The sequence below is a fragment of the Heterostelium album genome (genome assembly GCF_000004825.1).
Source record: "Heterostelium album PN500 unplaced genomic scaffold PPL_scaffold3, whole genome shotgun sequence".
Classification (NCBI taxonomy): Eukaryota; Evosea; class Eumycetozoa; order Acytosteliales; family Acytosteliaceae; genus Heterostelium; species Heterostelium album.
The window spans coordinates 2,267,334-2,288,009 of record NW_008805065.1 but is presented as its reverse complement, the minus strand read 5'-3'; the positions used below and the strand labels follow the sequence as shown (position 1 = coordinate 2,288,009).

The 20,676-nt window shown below is 33.5% G+C and overlaps 9 protein-coding genes across 9 annotated transcripts; 4 read left to right on the top strand and 5 right to left on the bottom strand.

The window, feature by feature from the left end:
• Positions 1–313: 313 nt before the first annotated feature.
• On the top strand, positions 314–4,822 carry pan2 (PAN2-PAN3 deadenylation complex catalytic subunit PAN2; the record flags this gene model as incomplete). The annotated part of the gene is made up of 4 exons (XM_020574452.1): positions 314–2,023; positions 2,085–2,352; positions 2,400–4,216; positions 4,730–4,822. The coding sequence occupies 4 exons, from the start codon at positions 314–316 to the stop codon at positions 4,820–4,822; spliced, it is 3,888 nt and encodes a 1,295-aa protein (XP_020436524.1).
• A 151-nt stretch (positions 4,823–4,973) lies between these two features.
• On the bottom strand, positions 4,974–6,020 carry PPL_03487 (zinc/iron permease; the record flags this gene model as incomplete). The annotated part of the gene is made up of 1 exon (XM_020574451.1): positions 4,974–6,020. The coding sequence occupies one exon, from the start codon at positions 6,018–6,020 to the stop codon at positions 4,974–4,976; it is 1,047 nt and encodes a 348-aa protein (XP_020436523.1).
• An 836-nt stretch (positions 6,021–6,856) lies between these two features.
• Positions 6,857–8,930, bottom strand: PPL_03486 (uncharacterized protein; the record flags this gene model as incomplete). Its single annotated transcript, XM_020574450.1, has 6 exons — positions 6,857–6,894; positions 7,207–7,415; positions 7,446–7,747; positions 7,821–8,214; positions 8,277–8,356; positions 8,421–8,930. 6 exons carry the CDS (start codon positions 8,928–8,930, stop codon positions 6,857–6,859), a joined length of 1,533 nt encoding a protein of 510 aa, XP_020436522.1.
• Positions 8,931–9,053: 123 nt separating this feature from the next.
• Positions 9,054–11,737, bottom strand: PPL_03485 (LMBR1 domain-containing protein; the record flags this gene model as incomplete). The annotated part of the gene is made up of 6 exons (XM_020574449.1): positions 9,054–9,816; positions 9,877–9,922; positions 9,997–11,053; positions 11,142–11,328; positions 11,349–11,390; positions 11,733–11,737. 6 exons carry the CDS (start codon positions 11,735–11,737, stop codon positions 9,054–9,056), a joined length of 2,100 nt encoding a protein of 699 aa, XP_020436521.1.
• A 154-nt stretch (positions 11,738–11,891) lies between these two features.
• On the top strand, positions 11,892–13,713 carry gatB (Asp-tRNA(Asn)/Glu-tRNA(Gln) amidotransferase subunit GatB; the record flags this gene model as incomplete). Its single annotated transcript, XM_020574448.1, has 3 exons — positions 11,892–12,123; positions 12,203–12,457; positions 12,539–13,713. 3 exons carry the CDS (start codon positions 11,892–11,894, stop codon positions 13,711–13,713), a joined length of 1,662 nt encoding a protein of 553 aa, XP_020436520.1.
• Positions 13,714–13,774: 61 nt separating this feature from the next.
• PPL_03483 (uncharacterized protein) lies at positions 13,775–16,608 on the bottom strand (the record flags this gene model as incomplete). The annotated part of the gene is made up of 4 exons (XM_020574447.1): positions 13,775–13,828; positions 13,869–13,982; positions 14,268–16,526; positions 16,606–16,608. 4 exons carry the CDS (start codon positions 16,606–16,608, stop codon positions 13,775–13,777), a joined length of 2,430 nt encoding a protein of 809 aa, XP_020436519.1.
• Positions 16,609–16,800: 192 nt separating this feature from the next.
• PPL_03482 (uncharacterized protein) lies at positions 16,801–17,843 on the top strand (the record flags this gene model as incomplete). The annotated part of the gene is made up of 2 exons (XM_020574446.1): positions 16,801–16,818; positions 17,166–17,843. The coding sequence occupies 2 exons, from the start codon at positions 16,801–16,803 to the stop codon at positions 17,841–17,843; spliced, it is 696 nt and encodes a 231-aa protein (XP_020436518.1).
• Positions 17,844–17,909: 66 nt separating this feature from the next.
• Positions 17,910–18,619, top strand: PPL_03481 (uncharacterized protein; the record flags this gene model as incomplete). The annotated part of the gene is made up of 2 exons (XM_020574445.1): positions 17,910–18,465; positions 18,600–18,619. 2 exons carry the CDS (start codon positions 17,910–17,912, stop codon positions 18,617–18,619), a joined length of 576 nt encoding a protein of 191 aa, XP_020436517.1.
• A 58-nt stretch (positions 18,620–18,677) lies between these two features.
• Positions 18,678–20,482, bottom strand: PPL_03480 (uncharacterized protein; the record flags this gene model as incomplete). Its single annotated transcript, XM_020574444.1, has 6 exons — positions 18,678–18,793; positions 18,864–19,281; positions 19,358–19,662; positions 19,733–19,962; positions 20,022–20,284; positions 20,345–20,482. 6 exons carry the CDS (start codon positions 20,480–20,482, stop codon positions 18,678–18,680), a joined length of 1,470 nt encoding a protein of 489 aa, XP_020436516.1.
• Positions 20,483–20,676: the final 194 nt, after the last annotated feature.

The window sequence follows — 20,676 nt, the reverse complement described above, 5'->3', positions numbered from 1 at the left end:
TTTATTTTTTTTTCAAAAAAATCCATCACAAAAAGTTATATTTATTTTTATTACTTTGTTTTTATTATTAAGTTCGTTGTTGAGATTTCATTACTTTAAAGAGTAATATAAAAGAAAAAAAAAGTTATATATTAAGACTATCAACTTTTTATATTTTGGGTTTTTAATATTATTAAAGAGATGTTTGTTAACTAATTATCCAAAATAATTATATGTATATAATAATAAATACTCTTTAATAAATAATTTTTTTGATAAACAAAGAGAAAAAAGAGAAAAGAACGAAAAAAAAAAGAGATTATTTTTTAATAGAATGAGTAATGAACATCAATCAGGATCAATGTCATCATCAACATCATCAAGTGGAAGTAGTAGCGGCAGTAAATTGACTCAACTGAGTCAGTCAGCTGGTATCTTTCAACCAAGCGGACAACCATACTACTCTGTTCTTCAACAACAACTTTTAGCAGCAGCTGCTGCTCAACAACAACAACAACAACAGCAACAACAACAACAACAACAACAGCATGTAGGTTTATATACACATTACAATCATCATGGTGGAACTGTCTATCAACCTGGTCAACCTGTGGCTATGAGTGGCTACTCTCTTCACCCGTACATAATGGATCCAACGATGGTTGCAGTACCATCACCAGTTTTACAACCAAACGGTGTCGTTCCAATGCAATCTATCTATGCCGACCACAACTCGGCTGGCGAATACTATCCAGAGTCAGAGAGTTGGTTTGAGATGAGAGTGGAACAGGAATACGATGCCACCAGTCAATCAGCACCAAACGCACCCACAGCAATGCGGTTCGATCCGTGGACAGAGTTGCTCTGGGTCGGATATCAGAATGGCAAGGTTACATCGCTCATCAATCCAAACATGGAACGTCACTCATCTTTCTTTGGCGCAGCTCCCTCTGGCAATATTAACATCCCCATCAAAGATATGCTTATTGATTTCGAAGGTGTTTTGTCTGTAGGTGTCAACACTGTCAACTTCCACTCGCGTGGCGGTGCTCCTATTTTCGCGGTAAAGAACGATAAGATGAAAGATCTCAATGCAGCATGCTACTCGAAGCACGACCATACCGAAATCGTTGTCTGTTCAGATCAGCCAGTGTTGCATGTCATTGATTTCTACACGGGTCGAGTGATACGTGAGGTTCAAATGCCAAGCGGCGTAAAGTCTGTAAGTTTGGCGCGTGGTGTGTGGTGTGGCCAGTCCAATGGTGACATCTCAATGCTCGATCCAAGAACATGGCGAATCGAACACTCACTCTCTGCACACAAGGCAGACGTACGAAGCATGGATATCAAAGGCGACATCATGGTATCTTGTGGTTGTACCTCACGCAACGGACAACTCTACTCTGACTCGATCGTCAAAGTATTCGACATCAAATCACTACGTCCACTTCCACCCATCCAGTATAAACGTCCTTCGATGGTTCGATTCCATCCAAAGTATTACCAATCGATTGCCATTGTATCGGATGCCTCTGGACAGATCCAAATCACCGATATTCATCAGGACACTGTCTCTGCAGCAACTGCCAACTCTCAGTACTTCCATATCGACTCACTCTATGGTTACATTCTATCGTTCGATATCTCGTCAAGCGGTGACATTATGGCTTTTGGAGACGCAGGAAACCTAGTTCATCAGTGGGCAGAAAAAGAAAATATTCGTGTCAACAACAACTCCTACCCACTGGAAACAGCTGAATATCCACATTTCCAACATCAAAAGAGAATGGAGGACGACTGGCCACTATCATATGTTCCATTCTTCCAGGATCAACCAGACCAACAACTTGCAAGCTACTGGAAACCAACACTATCATATCCGGTTGGACTACCCCAACGTCCACTGAACCCATCACTTTTAGCGCATTTGAAACAACACGACTTTGTAGGATATATTACAAACACTGGAATTTCAAGAAAACAAATTCGTTCAAAGACTTATGAAGATGGAAAATCTCAAAAGACAATAACCAATTTAACTCTAGTATGTTATATTAATAATTAATATTATTAATTTTATATTAACTCTTTCTCTCGATAAATAGTCATCTATTACACAAGTTAGACCACCAAAAGCATATAGATGGATGGATATTAAATTTACAAAGGTTGGATTTGAAGAGTTTGATGTTGGAATATATAACAAGACACAGTTTGCAGGTTTAGAGAATACTCTTATCAACACCTATTCCAACTGTTGTATTCAAACCTTATATTTCATTCCACATATAAGAAATTCACTTTTAAATCATCTTTGTTCAAAGAATTATTGTTTATCTTGTGAACTTGGATTCATTTTCCGTAAGTTTATATGTATAATTGAAATATTATTAAAGCAAATAATTAATTTTTTTTTATAGATATGATGCAAAAATCAAATATTGTTGAAACCAGTAACTTTTTAAGAGTATTAAAGCAGTTCCCACAAACAGAGTCATTTGGATTATGTTTGACACAAGAACAACCTGAAGCACCATTCCCACTCTCTCATTTGATTACCTATTTCAATAGATTCCTAATGGAGCAGATCCATAAAGAATTGAATCCTCAACCAACTATAATTCAACCACAACAATCGATTATTTATAACAACAACAAACAACAACAACAACAACAACAGAACCAAAACCAACCACAACAAGACTCAATTATCAATACATTGTTTGGCTCCACTGTAGTTTCACAAAACAAATGTATCAATTGTGGATATCAATATGAAAAGACTTCACATCATTTTCAATTTGATATTGTCTATCCCGCTACTGTTCAGGAACTTGGCCCTGAAGGTCCGACCTTTGCCAACATATTGCGTACCAGTCTTTCCAAACAGATCAAGACACCAGCATGGTGCGAGAAATGTCAGAACTACTTTGCTACCATACAGAAAAAGACACCTAAAACACTACCAAACATTTTGTGTTTGAATGCCAATGCAACCAAAAAAGAATATGAAGACTACTGGAAATTCATCTCCAACAGCATTCCTGGTGTCAAACCAGTCAGTGGTAATTCACCGGGTGACACTTCCAATCCCAATGAAATCACTTTTGAAAATGAAACCACTTGGCTACCATTGAAGATTAGACTAAAGATCGACGAACAATCCACTACCCAACAATTTAATGTAATTGAATATTCCAATGATTTATTACAGCAACAAGATAAAGATAACAACAGTAACAACAACAACAATAACAACAACAACAATAGTAACAGACCAAACTCACCCAATACAACAATAACAACACCATCAACCAGCTCACCAACCACACCAGTAAACTTTATAGATCCTGTTACCGATGACGGACAACTCTATGAATTGGTGTCATCGATTTCACACATTAAAGATCAGGTCAAGCGAATTCCAAAGCAAGGACACCTCGTTGCACAGATTCAGGTATCCGATTTCTATGACAAAGAAAATCCATCGCAATACTATTTGTTCAACGATTTCAAAGTAAAGACATGCTCAATCAATGATGTAGCCCACTTTGATGCCACATGGAAGACACCAGTGATCTTGTTCTATCGTAAAGTTGGCTATGAAGAGGAGATTGAACCTGTTCCACTTGAACGCAATCCAATTACCAAAGAGACCTACATGGCCAACAATTTAATCACAACCAAAGGCCCAATGTCTTTTATTCCACCACATATTGCAACCCTACCAAAGGAAGGCGATCTCGTTGCCATCGATACCGAGTTTGTTTCGATTGGTCCAGAGGAAACCGAAGTCAGTAGCGATGGTAAACGTGTTATCATTCAACCAGGAAACTTTAGTTTGGCTCGTGTTAGTTTAGTGCGTGAGAATGGCGAGTCGTTCCTCGACGACTACATCCAATCGATTGAACCAGTCACAGACTATCTGACGCGATTCTCTGGTATTCAACCAGGTGATCTCGACCTAAAGATAAGCTCCAAGAATTTGATCACCCTGAAATCGTGTTACCTCAAGCTCAGATACCTAGCGGATCAAAAGGTATTGTTTGTAGGTCACGGACTCAAAAAGGATTTCAGAATCATCAATATCTATGTGCCACCAGAGCAAATCATTGATACTGTCGAACTTTTCCAACTAAAGAATCAGAGAAAGCTATCACTTCGTTTCTTGGCATACATTTTGCTGAATATTGACATTCAAACTGAAACTCATTGTAGTATAGAAGATGCTAGGACAGTAAGTTATCAACAAACTATCTTTATAATTTTATTGGTACTAATAAGTATAATTCTATCATTCACTTACAGGCAATGGACTTGTATAAAAAGTATTTACAATTGGTAGAGAATAAAGAGTTTGATGAAGTATTGAACCAAATCTATCAAATTGGAAGAAAAATCAACTTTAAAGTACCAGGAGAGAATGAACCTTTTTCTTCACCATTAAAATTACCAAATAAAAAATAAAAAATAGAAAAACATTTAAAAAAAAAACAGATAAATTGAGTTATTTAATTAAATAATATCAATGTTTTATTCTTGAAGCTTATTAAGTTGAGGTCAAAAAAGTAAAAATATTCTACACTTTACATCTTTATCTAAACTATCATTATCTCTATCTATCTATCTATATTATATATTTATCTATTTATCTATAACTCTAGTTATACAGATTTCTAAGAATAACAATGTTACATATTACAATTTGAGAATACATAATTTTGCAACTGCACCACCTTTTTAATTAAAGTTGAATAAATCAAGTAACATCAAATATATTTTACAAAGAATGTCAGGAAAGAATAGATTGAATATCTTTCCAACTAGAATGTATGTTCATTAAGTTTAAGAGTTATAAAAGTTTCTTTTTTAACTTATAGATCATCGAATCATATAATAATAATACTTTTTTTTTCTTTTTTTGTTTATATAATTTATATTTACATCTTTATTTTATTTTTAATTAATCCTTTTATCGAAAGTAATTAATTGATCTATAGATATCTTCCAATATAAGCCATAAGTCCAGAACCTACCCAAAGTGCAGCAAACATACCGGCTTTACGTAGTTGTTCATGCTTCTTTTCTTTGCAGTGGAGGTTCATATCCTCTGGGAAATCTTTGAGTAACATGCTGAAACCAATATATAGGAGGATACCAGCACAGATTGCATCGAAAATACCTTGTACAAACAAGAAAGATACACCGTTGGTGTTCAATGTACTGGAGACACCTACACCAATTGCAATACCGATTGGTGCGGAGATGGAGAAAATCATTGAAAGAATGAATTGTTGTAGACGTGAGGCTTTGGCATCGTTGATTCTGGCACCGAGTGCAAGACCCTCAAAGAATTGATGGAAACAAAGAGCAACTAAAAGTGCACGCAAAGAGGTGTCGTCGGCAACACCAATAGCAAGCCCCACGAAGACACTGTGGACGGTGACACCAAACTCGAGCATATAGGCTTCTACAGTCTTGAGCTCGCTGTTGGTCAAAATGAATCCACCATGAGAGTGACCGTGTCCACCGTGTTTGTGAACCTCAACGGTCTGTAACTCGTAGGTATCGGTGGACTCATCCAACTTTCCGCAATCGATGGGAGTTGGTGATTCTGGATCGGGGTGGGTGGCACGCTTCTCTACGGTACGGTGTTGGATGTATTGGAGCACCAGGAAATCGATAAGTTGCATGGCAATAGCACCGGTAACGCAAAACATAAAGGCCCAAGCTTCGTAACTCTCGGTAAAAGTCTCTGGTAGACATGGTGATGACAATGACGCATTGGCTGGTAATAACATATGAATGAGCGCTGCCGCCAGAATGACACCGACACCCATACATTTGCCAAGAACGATAATATATTTAGGAATATTTAAAATTTTTATGAAATTCGAAACAATGGGTATGGCAGTTCCCAAAAACGATGCAACTAATATAATGAAAATCGATCCAATATGTAAAGCTTGATTATAATCGTCGAGCAATTGACCCTCGCAATCCTCTGATCCATGACTGTGACTATGACCGTGATCTGACATTTTATAAATAAATAATTGTTATATATTTAAAATATTATAATTATTAAAATTATTATATATTGATTTTTTGTTTGTTAAAAAAATATTATTTATTATTATTAAATAAATAAATAAATAAATAAATAAATAAATAATTATCTAAAAATAGTAAAGAATAGAGTTGTAAAGGTTCTGTATTTTTCTTATGGTATTATTATAGATAATTTTAAACTATTTAAAGTAAAGTTGTAGTAATAAAACTAGACTGTACTATAGTAAAGAATATATAAATTTGAATAAAATTATATGTTAAGTAATGTTGTGAAATGTATTTATATTCTTGCTTATCAAAGGATTGGACATGTTTACCATTTCTTATTTATTATTGTTGACAACTTTGGCTATCACTTTGGTTTGTCGAGTGGAATCACATCGTTTGGTCACTCCGTTAATTTTTTTTTTAGAATTTTTTTATTTTTTTTTTCAAATTCTTATTTTTAAATTTTAAAGGTGGAGTGATACTGCAAACATTCCAAAAAAAAAAAAATCAAGAACACATCATCCATTAATCTTTTCTTGTTAATTTACTAGTCTTGGTGAATCGGGCAAATATCGTGAAAAAAGGAGTGATAAACAAAAAAGATCTAAAAAACAATATGATCATGCGTTCTTTCCACCTCAGCTTCGATTTTTTTTTATTATTTCCAAAAGTCACTTCACCTTACAAAAGGAGTGGACCATTTGTTTACAATTTAAAACAACCTGCAAATCACTTGTTATTTTTTTTCTCCGTCAAAACACTTTTCTTTTAGCACTTCACACTTTCAAGTTTGTCAAATTGGATTTAATGAAGTATTTTATTGATCCCTTTTGAAAATGAACAAACCGGTTGTTCCTTTTAAAAAAAAAACCAAAAGATTATTGTCAATTTTATAAATTTATTTGTTCTTAGACAAAAATTTTTTTTTATTTGTTAATTTTTTAAATATCTATTCGAAAATCCTTAAATCTAAGCTTGAATTTAGTTTTAAAAATATATCTTATTGTGTGGATTTGTGATTTGTTTAAAAAAGTTAACAATTCGAGATGATAGTCATTTTTTTTAGTTATAGTATAATAACATATCATTTTATAGGCTATGCAATGTTCTGATTGAAGAGTTGAATTAGTATCATTATAATTAAAAGTTTAATGAATGTATAAATACCATGTAAAGAGTCAATTGCGGGTGAATTAAATAATTCCAAAAATCTCTGCTTACTATTTGTGTGCCATTGATTTATAATCTTAGGATCTGTTCTATATGTTGTAAAACTTATTGATTTCTTTGTAGAAGAAGAAGAAGATGATGATGATGAAGATGAGGTTGAGGAAGATGAAGTTTTTGAAGAAGAGGATGATGGTATAATTATAGTACTTTGAAATAATAAATTGGTACACGCTAACCAGATATTAGTATCAAAAGGTACATATTGAAATCTGTTCCAAAAAAGATCCATCATTGATGAAATATCGATATTATTCTCGTTGTAGAGTTCTGTTAGAACTGCAATTGCATAGTTTGACATTGGATCCAACTTTATCAGTTGAAGAAAACAATGTTTGATATCCTTCATCTTTGAACTCTTATAATGTTCCAACATGAACGATCCATATAACAAATAAGCATTTGGATTCGTTGGATTATTAATTAGAAATTGCTCGAGTAATTCTTGACATTGTTTCTTATCTTTTTGATATAATGATAACTAATATTGAAATTCGATCGATTGTAAGTTAAAAGTAGATAGTCTAGAATTGAAATTTTCGATTGACACTTACTTTACAAAGTGGAGTAATTAAATAATCTAATGATGGTAAAATATGCAATGCAGCTTTCATCCTTTTAAAAGATCTATCAAAATAGGTTTGTAGTTCTTGTTTGGTTGTTTCTGTTTTCGATTCTTTGCTGTTAGATGATTTATAATTTTTATTACTGCTCTTGTTGTTTGAGCAGTAATTATTATTATTATTATTATTATTATTATTATTATTATTATTATTATTATTATTATTATCAGTTTCTGTTTTGTGCTTTTTATGTTTACGTGATAGATCATAGATTCTAGAAACATTATTTATGGCCTTATACATTCTCTCCCACTTTATGAAATTCAATAGACCTGAATATGCAAATACCAAAGGATAATCTTCTTCAACTAGTTGATGCATAAGCCTATTAAAATAATTAGTGTTACTAAACAATACTAAATAATGATTATATATTTATTTGCATACAATTCCGAATGTTCTAAACAAGAGTCTAAATCATTATTATACATATCGCATGAAAGTAAATGTATTAACATTTGATGTGGCTATTTATTGTTATTGTTAGTGTTGTATTAATATTAGTTGATCAAGATTAGGTTAATAACATACAGCCTCTTTTTTATGTAATCTTAATGCTCTTGGAAGGAAATAAAGATTATCTCTAAGATGTGCATTATATAGTTCCAAATCTTTCTCTGTCAGTAATCTAAGTATTGAAGACATCAGATACATTGGTAATGGTACTGTGTGTAGTACAGAGTCAATTAATTTGTAAGCCTCTTCATCTCTATGCTGTGAAACTAAAAGATGAAAGCATTTCTCTACTGACATCCAATTTATATTACTATGTTGTTGATAATGATTAGTACTACTACCGGTTGTTGATATTTGTGGTAATAGTATTTGTTGATCTATATCTTTATTATTATTATCATGATCATCATTGTTGTTGTTGTTGTTGTTGGTTTTACTTTGATTATCATATTTATTAAAAGTTAAATCTGTATCTGTTTTCTCTACATCTAAATCTATATCTATTTTATCTTTTTTTCTTTTATTTGATTGTTTATAGTTTGATCCTTTATCGTTATCATCATCATCATCATCAAATACATCCATTATAATTAGATTACAATTAATCTAAAATAACTGGTAGTTGCTTAAATAAAACAAAAAAAGTTTCGTTTTTGTTCGTTTTTTTTATTATTTTATTATATTTTTATTTTTTATTTAAATGTATTATTAAAATTTACCCATTTCTATATCGTCATCGGAATCATCTTGATTATATTTAAAGTTTAATTTATCCCAATAGTTGATACCTTTCGATTCCAATCTAGCGTTGCTGTTTGATTTTGGAATGAGTGGATCATTGTTAATACTCTTATAACTGCTACTGCCACTGTTGTTGTTGTTGTCGATGGTTAAAATTGCATTGTTTTCAGATTTTGTCGATTTGAATGTAGTTCCACTCTTGGATGTGTAATCTCTCGATAGTCCCATCATAACGGTTGATCGATTCGATGAAGGTGGTTTGTAGGTGGGACGCTTCACTTCTTGACTGGCGCCATCCTTTGGCGAACCACTTCCACTCTTTGACTTCTTGCCAGTGATAATATCTTTGATGATGGACATTCTTGTCTTTGGAGGTGGTACACCCTCGACCTGATTCTCACGCACCTCTTTAAGAATCTTGGATCCCAGTTCGGCAGCGGCTTCAGAATTGTCGGTGGTGACACGCATCGACTTGATGCAGCACATACTCGCAAGACGTGTATGAATCTGAAACAATGGAATTAAACACACAAACACAACGATGAATGGGAAATACTTGTTAAAGTTATTGAGAGCAAATGCATTCATATCACCCATGGCACTGTTAAAATTACTGCCAGTCAGTCCACAGATCTGCAGGAAATTGTAAGAGAGTGGTGCTGCCAATCTGCCTAAATAGTTGGAGCTGAACATAATACTAAGCGAGTTGGTCTGTTGTTGTGGAACCAATCTATAGTAATTGAAAATTCTAATCTTGAACAATGTTGTATATGCACATATCGCCATATACATCAATGGAATGAAACAAAATATTTGTAATCCTAATCCATTCATTGCTTTAATAGGAAAAAAAGGAGATAGTTAGATATTTAGTTTTTTTGTATAGTATAAATTATTTAGTAATATTTACATGCATCAGTACTTCTAATAATCATTGCAAATGGTGATTTCACGTTGGCTAGATTACTTGAAGAAAAGGCCATTGAAATTTCAGCCCAAACAATTAGTAGTGACATTATGGCACCGAGTGCACCCAAAGCCTTGTAAAAGTTGGGGTAGATATAGAGATGCCAGTAGTATTCCCAACGAGCTTTTGTAGGATTACTTGATGTCTGTTTGAAACTCCATTCGATCTTACCGGATCTCAGGTCGGATGGCTTCTCCAATGTAGCTATAATATCTTCTGTGGCGAATGCTTTACCCAGTAGTCTTTTATATGATGTATCAGCACGTTCCGCCTGATGTGTGAAATCCATGAGATTGGCATGCATCTCCACAACCTTTGAATAGGTAATTTCATCGCTTGCCTCTGACATATCTTCAGTGTCGACCTGGTCAAACTCCAACGGACATTTGGAAATAATGATATCGAGGTATGGACGATATGGATGATATTCTCCGGCACGATCCGATGTTTGTTTAATGAGACGCAAGTGATGCTCCAGTTTCTTGGTGGATTCATCGAGTTCGTTTTTCAACTCCAATGCATGCACACGATAGTGACGCAATGTTCTATAGTAGTCACCTTTTCGTAGAAGGTTTCGCGGTACGTCCACCAAACCGAAACCCATTGTCACAACGACCAGTACCAGACCGTAGACATTCAAAACGATAAAGGTTGACTGAACCAGTGTCGCCAATGCCTGGAGACGCATCGCCAGAATTATAATCAATGTTATCAGACCAACGATACCCATAAAGCAGTACAATATAATGTTTTCTTTGATAGCACGCAGCAGACGTTCACGAATACGGAAATCTCCTGTGCCCGAAAACGTTTGAAGAATCGGGAAGATCAGCCAAGACAACACAAACGTTCCCCAATAGAGAATACGCCACTGATTGACAACAATAACATCTGGTAAGTAACTGATTGGCTCTGGACACATATTATTAATTTCACAGCTTGTTGTATTATTAATGGTACATGTATCATTTGCTTTTACTAAACATTCTCCATGAATCGTCTTTTTTGTTTTAAAATTAAAATAAAGATAATAATAATTATTTTTAGTATATATTTATTATTTATTTCATAGTTGATTGATTACATACAGCAGTGATATCAAGAGGAACTAGAAATACGATATTGAAACATAAATACCAACCAAGGAATGCAGTGAACATTGCATAGAACGGAGTTCTCTTGAACGATATATATTGTTTCATTGCTATAAACACGACAACACCAACACCGAACAGCTCAATAAAGAGCATAATCCAGTTATTGATATACATCTCTCTTTTTGTTGAAATATGTACACTCTCTTTTCACAATCGATAGATCTTTGATGTACAATCAATCTTTTATATAAATAATACAAATATGTAATTTTACTAAATAATAACAAACAGATATATGTGTCAAATAATAAATAAAAAATAATAATAATTTTAAAAATAAATATACAATATAAAAAAATTAATGATTTCAATCAGTTGCAAAAAAAAACATATAAAAATTATTCGTTACAACAAAAATGACCACATAAACAAGAGAAAAATGTGAAAGTAGGGGGTAGATTTGTGGTGAAATGGGGAGTTTTTTTTTTAAAAACGATATGATTTTTTTTTTTTTTTTTGAAAGATAATCTGATTGTTTTAAGAAACAAAAGTATCTTTATCACTTGCAATGAAATAAAATACATCATGTAAGATTTTATGTATTTTTGTGAAATTCTTTCACAGATTCTGGTTTGTGGGAAAATGAATTTTTTTTTTTATTTTTTTTTTGAAACAAATAATGTTCCCAATACTGCTCAATTTTAATTTTTTCAAACTTTCACTTTGTAGTTCAAGTGAAAGATGTTGACTTCATTTAAAAAAGCCATTAATCTTTATACTAGATATGGTTTGAATAGAATCTCTTATAATCATTATAGCAATACATCATTTTCATCATCACAGACACATAATAATAATATTAAATTCAATAGTAAGAATGATTTATTTAAGACGAGTAATAACAATTCCTATCAATTGGTTGTTGGTGTAGAGATACATGCACAGATAAAATCAAAAGAAAAACTATTCTCTGGTATGAAATCATTGAAATGAATCATTGAAAATGATTATTATTGGTTGTTGTTAAGTTGATGATCATTTAATTAATATAGATATATATTATAAATACAAATTACCAGATAGTTTAAATGTTGGAAGTTTAGATGGTTGTATAGCAAATAGTAGAGTATCATATGTAGATGCTGCATTCCCAGGTACACTGCCTGTACTCAATGCGAAATGCGTTGAACAAGCAATCAAGACAGGTCTATCGATTGGTGCATCCATCAATCAACACTCTTATTTCGATCGTAAACATTATTTCTATCAAGATTTACCTCAAGGTTATCAAATAACTCAATATCATCGTAAGTTATTCATTTAAAAATAAAAACTAATAAGTAAATTAACAACGCTAATATATAAATTTGTGAAACTTATAAATTCAGAGCCAATTGTAAAGAATGGAAGTTTATTGTTGAATTTAAAAGATGGTAGACAACATAATATAAGAATATCACATATTCAGTTGGAACAAGACAGTGGAAAGTCAATACATGATCAATCATCAAACTATACTCTGGTCGATTTGAATCGTGCGGGCATCGGTCTGATGGAGATTGTCAGTGAAGCTGATTTTAGATCGTCGGAGCAAGTCGGTCTTTATGTAAAACAATTACAACAGTTACTCAGACACATTGGAACGAGCGATGCTAATATGCAGTTGGGTGAGATGCGTGCTGATATCAATATTAGTGTGCGACCCGAAGCTCAAGAGGAATACGGTACTCGTGTAGAGCTCAAGAATATGATTTCGATTAAAGCTATCACCGGTGCAATTGATGCCGAAGCGATGCGACAGATTGAGATACTCGAGTCGGGTGGACGTGTCACTCGTGAGACCAGAGGATACGATCAAACCACTGGAACAACCTTCCACATGAGAACCAAGGAGGACGAGGTAGACTATCGATTCTTCCCAGAGCCAGATTTACCACCTCTCAGAATCGAGCAATCTACCATCGACAAGCTGGCGACAGAACTACCAGAGCTACCAGAGCAAATGTTGGAAAGACTTGTTACACAATATAGTATTCCAAGACATGAAGCTACTGTTTTGGTAGAGGACAGACGAATTGTAAAGTACTTTGAAGATGTTATTGCATTTGGCAAAGCAAAAAATATAAATAGACAACCAAAGAAAGTGATGCCTTGGATTCTTAAAGAAGTTTTTGAGTGGCTTAATTCAAGAAATGAAACGATCGATCGTTGTCCACTGGCAGTGCAACAACTAGCAGAGTTGGTAGATCTCGTCGATCAAGGTTATTTGTCATCGAGAACTGGAAAAGAGATTATAGAGAAACTATTGGATGAAGAGCAAAACAAAGGTGGTTCAGTCAAATCTTTGGTTGATAGCATGGGACTTTCACAGATCTCTGATGACTCTACACTAGAACAACTATGTAAATCAATTGTCGAGTCTAACCCAAAGGAAGTTGCGGATTACAAATCTGGTAAACAAAGAGTATTCAAATTCTTTGTTGGTGAGATCATGAAACAAACCAAAGGTAGATCAAACCCAGAAAAAGTAAATCAATATTTAAAGAATTATTTAGATAAATAAATAAAAAAAAACAAATAACTATATATATATATATATTATTATTTTATTAATATTGAATTTTTCAAAACATATTTATATTGATGAACAAATTCAATAATATTGAAAATTGCTGATCCTAATTGGATACCTTCAGAGGCAATCGATAGTTCGTCTACATCAGAGATTGCACATGCACGTTCATGGATCAATGGTATTGAGAATGCTTTGATATCTTGATCGAATTTTGCTATATTTGATTCGAATTCTTGTATCTCTGCATCAATCGATATCTTTTTTTTTGAAGAAAAGTATTCTCCGAGTAGTCGATCCATCTTTTTGATACAACTCAGAATGATTCGTATTGGTTCACCGATATCCCTGATCGATAGTATTAAAGCTTCACTAAATCGATTGTGAAGCGTGGTCTCAGTTGCAACCAGTCCTGTATACAGATAGGTAAGGCTATCAATGACAAGCACAAAGTTTTGGAATTGATGTGAACGGCCTGGTCTAAATAAAAGCTCCGATCGAATGTCCAACAGCAACGATTTCTCTCTGGTGATTGAAGATCGTACCTCTCTGATAGTGTCTGCGATCTCTTGTGACTTTTGACTGTTCTTTCCAATATTAATTGCTACCACACCACCAGGAGTAGATTCCAACTCCAATTGTAGTGCTCCATTAACGATATCACCGAATGATTCAACCATTTTGTGTGAGATCTTGTAGAGATTTGGCCGGGACGAACGATAGGTAAAGAATGGAAATACTATAAAAGTTGTAAGAATAATCCAGATGAAACCAATTATCAGCATAAAGGTACGCATGACAGCATTCATCTCATTGAATACACCCGTTTGATAGGGTGCAAATACAATGATGATATAGGTAAATCCAGTTACCATTCCGGCATATGAAAATTTTGGATTCTGTTGAAAGAATGAACTTGGCAGAATACAAAGGAAGGTACCAACCAATAGTGCTACTTCTCGAGATGGTACGGTATTTGGAATGAGTTTAACGATGAAAGAGATAAGAAGTCCCATACCTGCACCAATGACCGTTCCAAAGAGACGATGAATGAAACGAGATACGGTTGCACCAATAGACGGTGCCATAACGATGCTAACTGATACCACTGCCCACAATGACTTTATCAGAAATGAATCGGATATCTTGTAGCCATCTATATAATACATTGGAACCAAACAAGAAACATAGGCAACACTAAGTTGAAGTGGGAATTGCCAACGATTATTTAAAATAAACGTTTCCATAAACATTGACCGTAGTTTTGACAATGCAGTGTTATTTTCGTTTTCTGAATCTTTTTTAAAGTAGGTAAAGAACGAATACAAATATCTTGGAAAAGCACTGAGAATAAACCATCCACCATGAATAAGGATCTCAAACTGAATTGGATAGCGACGTCTATTTTCATTGATGGTATAGATTGTATTGACAAGAGTACGCTGTTTCTTTGCAATGGTCATGATGGCACTGATACAAAACTGAGCACGTGTAATGTCATCCAGGTAGAGAGTCTCAACATTGTCATTTTGATAGGCGGTAATCAGTTGACGATACGATGTTTTCGATTGACGAACCAATTCCTCGGTGGCCAACATCGATTGGTTTAATTGTGTTGGAACATTGATGTTGTCTTCTTCCGGTGAGTTTGAAATATCGCTCTTCTTGTAGCAATTCTCTAATATATCCATTATAAATAGAATCTGGTGATACACCTCCTCAATGATGAGGTTTAATGAAGGTGTCATAGGTCCAATGATCTTTCGACTGGTGATCGAACTGAAACGCTTTGAGATCGCCATTTTCAATGTCATCAATTGTTTGAAATTGATTTCGAGATCAGCGAGTAGCTTGTCGTACAGAGGAAGTAAATGACTGTTCCATCGCTCCTGGTTGGTTTCGCTGTAGAGTGCAGCCAACTTGTTGAGTTCATTCACTAATCTAACTTCGATCTCACTCAATTGGTCATCGGTGATATTATTCTCCAGAGTGGTAGTAGCTAAACCCTCTACATCTTCATCATCACCACGATTGTCATTGGAAGTTTCTGTTTTTTTGTTTCTCTTTGCAAGTGGTAGCTTCATCAACCAAATCTGATCGATTGCACTCGACTCTGACATTGGATTCTTTGTAGATGCTACTGCAGCGTCGACACTGCTGGCCACAAGTTTACAACCGATTCCACGATAGTAGATCTTCATCCAGCGGAGTGCTTTCTCGGCTTTCACGATGAACATACGACTTGCAAGTGTTGGCATAACCATATTGACGAGAATAGCAGCAGCAAGCAGTGCGAGTGCACATACAATCTGTTGCCAAAACAAATCGTATTTCTGTTGGTCGGTCATCGTCTGTGTGAAGAATAGATTGGTAGAGGTATCGACGAGAACCTTGCGGACTGTGTTGATGGTAAGCCAACGTCTCGAATTTGCAAAAGAGGTGATGATGAACACGAATATCGCCACCAGTATAAACATAATCCAATAGAGATGGCGCGGCACTATAACTGTTAGAAGCGTTGAGAACAGCGAGGCAATCATACTGGCAAAGATCAACGCAGCAGCATTGGCAATGATAGTCCACGATGATAGGGCAGCACCAATAACCACACCAAACACTGGTACAATCACAACAGCACCTGCATAGTAATGATGCGGAATGAACACCCATATAGATGAGATTACTACCAACCAACAATGTCTAATAGCTACAAACCATTTAGTACCGAAATGTTGTTGATACCATTTCCTATTCATCAAATCTAAAAAGTCGATATTATTTATATCAACATATTTATCTTTTGTCTTATAATTATATAATTTAAATAATAATAATTAGTTGTTGTTTAACAAAAAAAATCATAAAAATATACTTTTTATTTACCATTTTTTTTTGATATTGTTTCTATTTATTTGAAATATTTGATTTAAACTTGTAATAATATAGATAAATGGATTAAAGATTTAAAAAAACATAATGTTTTTATTTATATTATTGCTATATCTATAGATATATATATTTTAATATATATATATCTAATAGGTATATCATATATTATTTGTATTTTAGTAAAATAAGATGAAAGAGTTTATAGTTGTTGGTTTAATCACATCATCGCAATCAAATCATGAATGAAATTTAATAAACAAAAATAAAAATAAAAATAATAAGGTGTGGGTTATTTAAAACTGTTGGGAAAAAAAGGGGGGTGTCGAATGCAACGAATCGACATGAAATACCTAAAAAACTATAGGTCAGAAATCATCAGATTTATTATATTAAAAAAAACTTAAATCAATTCTTTATGTATTGATATTTTATTATTGATTTTAATGTTCCAACTTTATCTTTGTATCGATTACTCTAAATTTTAGAGATAAAGAAACACCCAATATAAATAGATACCTTCGAAAGAATTTTCATTTTTTTATTATTTTTATTAGATCAATAGAATTGAAACATTCATTGGTGAATGGTTAGACTCTGAACAGGTAGACTATGGTGAGAAGATTAGATTCTCTGTGCAGATTCAAGAGTCATTGTTGACTGCTTCACTCAAGAACAACAACAACAACAACAACAACAGCAACTATGCCAATGGTGGTGGTATTGTCAATAGTCCACTCAAGAATGTTCAGAACTCACTCAATGGTAGCGGTGGCGGTGGTGTATCTCTACGAAGTAGCAACAGTAGCAACAACCAGAATGGTAGTAATACCAACACCGATCCAGTAGTAGAGTCGAGAATAAACAAACTTAACAAGTTCTTTGGTGAAATGATACATCCTTCTCAACTAGGTTCATCTACTGATAGTTCACCTTCAGTTGTCTCTACTTCACCCAACCCACCAACATCCACAACATCAACAACTTTAGCAACTCCACCTCCAGCAGCAACAACAACAACAACAACAACAAATAATAAGTACAATAACAATAACAATAATACACATGATACTTCTACTACTGCTAAAACAAAAACAATCACCTGTACCAATATCATCAGTCGTCGTATCAACATCACCCAATTTAGCTTCATCAACCTCGCCCAACCTCTAATTCACCATCACCCACCAATCACAAGGCTGCCATTGACAAAGCATGGAGAAAGGGTACAATGACAACCAGTAAATCAAACTATCATGCATCCGTTATGATACCACTGTCATCGCCATCCACTTCACCATATGGGTGGAAATGATGTACATCATTCTACAAGTACTTCACCCAATAATAATAATGATGATAATGATCATGTCAAGAGTAACAATCAGACAGCTCTAACACTACCGGATGTAACCAAGAGTAGTCTATTGAATGAAAGTGTCGATAACAATCCACCGTCGTGCAGAGCATCCATAAACAGTTCATTGGAGACATTGGATGTAATATCCGATCAAAGTTCTGTTGTCGATGAAGATGATAAACTACATGTATTATTCTATCAAGAAAGATTCGATATGGAAACACCACCAAGCTCGTTACATCAACAAATTCAACAACAATTACAACAGCAACAACATCAACATCAGCAAGTAGTACCTGATTTACAATTGGAAACAACAACGTCAACAAATGATAAAGAGATAATGGTAGAGAATGTGGCCGATGCATTGTTATTACAACAGTTGGAAGATTCTCTGGAGAGTCCAATCATTATTCCAGAGACTAAACCGGTTGAGAGAGCTTCAGTATCAATTCCAAGTCTCGAATTGAACAACAGTAATAATAATATTAATAATAGTAAACTAAAACCATCGCTACTTCCAGAAATCCAGATTTAACTGTTGTTTCTGAAGCAACCATATCCGACTCACCACCCAGAAGATACACTATCATTCTAAAAATGATCTAATTTTTTTTTTTTTTTTAAATAGAACAATTATTATATAAATAATCTAAATAGTGATTTTAACATAAAATCTGTTAAAATATTAACTTTATCATTCATTTAATTAGAAATTAAATAATAAGTTAATGGTTAATAATAATACAATTAGAGAAATAGTGAAGATGGTATATAGTTTGGATGAAGAATTAACAGGATCTTCATTATGAGTTGAGAAAGTATCTAAATATTATTAAAATAAAAAATTCATTAGGATTAGTTTTTTTTTTTTTTTTTAATGACAGATATTTACCATAGCATAGAATTGGAGTACTATCAACTGTAAATGTAACAGAGTTGTTTGAAAACGGTGCTAATTTAAAGTAGGCTCCTGTATAATCAATGAGTTTGTATTCACCAGATGATTTCAAAGTTACTTTGACACTTGGTGTATCTTCATCGTATTTGTAGGTAGATGAATTTGCCCAGATGATATATACAAAATCGGTCGAATTTGTTAAGCTCACATAAGCATGTCCAACAACATTGCTTGGTAATTGTGAAACCAGCAAATTGGATTGTGAATCACTTCTAACTCTATTGGACATGTTTTGTTTCCAAAATCTAACAGCTTTAGCAGAATCCTTCATTTTAGCAGAGTCCTTACCAATAAAGTTATAAAACAAACCAAACCATTCATTATCAGTATCACCAGTTACAAAAACATGATTCTATTAAAGATTAAAAATAATTAAATAAGTTTCGAAGAATAATACATTGTTTTAATAATATAATATTTCTACTTACTTGTGTAACTCCATTTATAATAGAAATACTTGGTAACTTCATAAAGTAATTTCTTTGGAGAACTTCTGAACCATAGTAGTTATCGAATGGCTTTGTTGAGACACCAGTTTCTGTTACAACCCAATATTTAGGTTTGAAACCTCTAGTTTTAGATACATTCTTGAATGCATTGATATGTTCGGTGTATGCCATCACGTAGGAATCGGAATCAGTTTTACTGGTTGCCAAATATGGATAGAAATGTGTTGACATTGCATCAATATAATTGATACCAGTCAAACCGTCAGCACTATTATCAGTATATCCTTATTATTTTTTGAAGATTTAGAAATTTTTTAATTTGTTTTTTTTTTTATCATAAACAAAGAAACTTACTTAATACTGCATCTAAGAATTGTGGATAACCTAAACCACCAACTGTTACATAGATACTTGGAGCAACCCTTTTTGTTACTTCATATGTGATTCTTAGTAATCTAATATAGGTATAGATATCACCTCCAAAACGTACCAACTGTTGTGCAGTTGGTGGAGAATTCCACCAAGTAAGAGAATATCTCCAATCATTTATAAAGTCAGGCTCGTTCCAAATTTCAAGTAAAGTTCTTTTAGTGTTTTCTTGTTAGTTTCTTATATTATAAATTATTAAATTTAAATTAATTACATGTAATCCTTGTAGGTACTGACAGATTGGTTAATAAAAACAGCCCATAAGTTATTTTTATTTACCTGTCCATTGCTCCAGATCGGTTCGTATAGAGATGTTGGAAGAGTGTAGACACCTGCCGATTGATTGTAGGTGAGAAAAGCAACATAATCAGTCATCCCTAGAGATTTGTTAAAACTATGGTTATCAATGAGAATTCTCATACCCCATTGTTCAAAGAATGAATATGGGAATAACATTCTGGCTGATTGAATGCCAGCCTTGAAAAATAATTGATTAGTTAACAAAGTTATTTTAATAAACTTCAAATAAACATTTACTTCTACATATAATTGATTTTGTTTCTCTCCTGACCAACCATAATATCCTCCATTAATTCCATATTGATATTGTTGTTGAGCTGCATTAACAAATTGTAAAAATACAAAGAAAATTAATAAATTTAAAATTAATTTCATTTTCTTGTACATATAATATAAATAATAAAACAAGAAAAAGTAAAATGGTTTGTTGCAAATAATAAAAATAAACCGCGATGTTGATCAAAAAAAGATCAAAATTTTTTGGTGGCTTTTGATCAAAAAAATGGGCTGAAGGTTATAAAAATCACAAAAGTTACAATCAAAAAAATAATCTTTTGTCAGAAACCCTA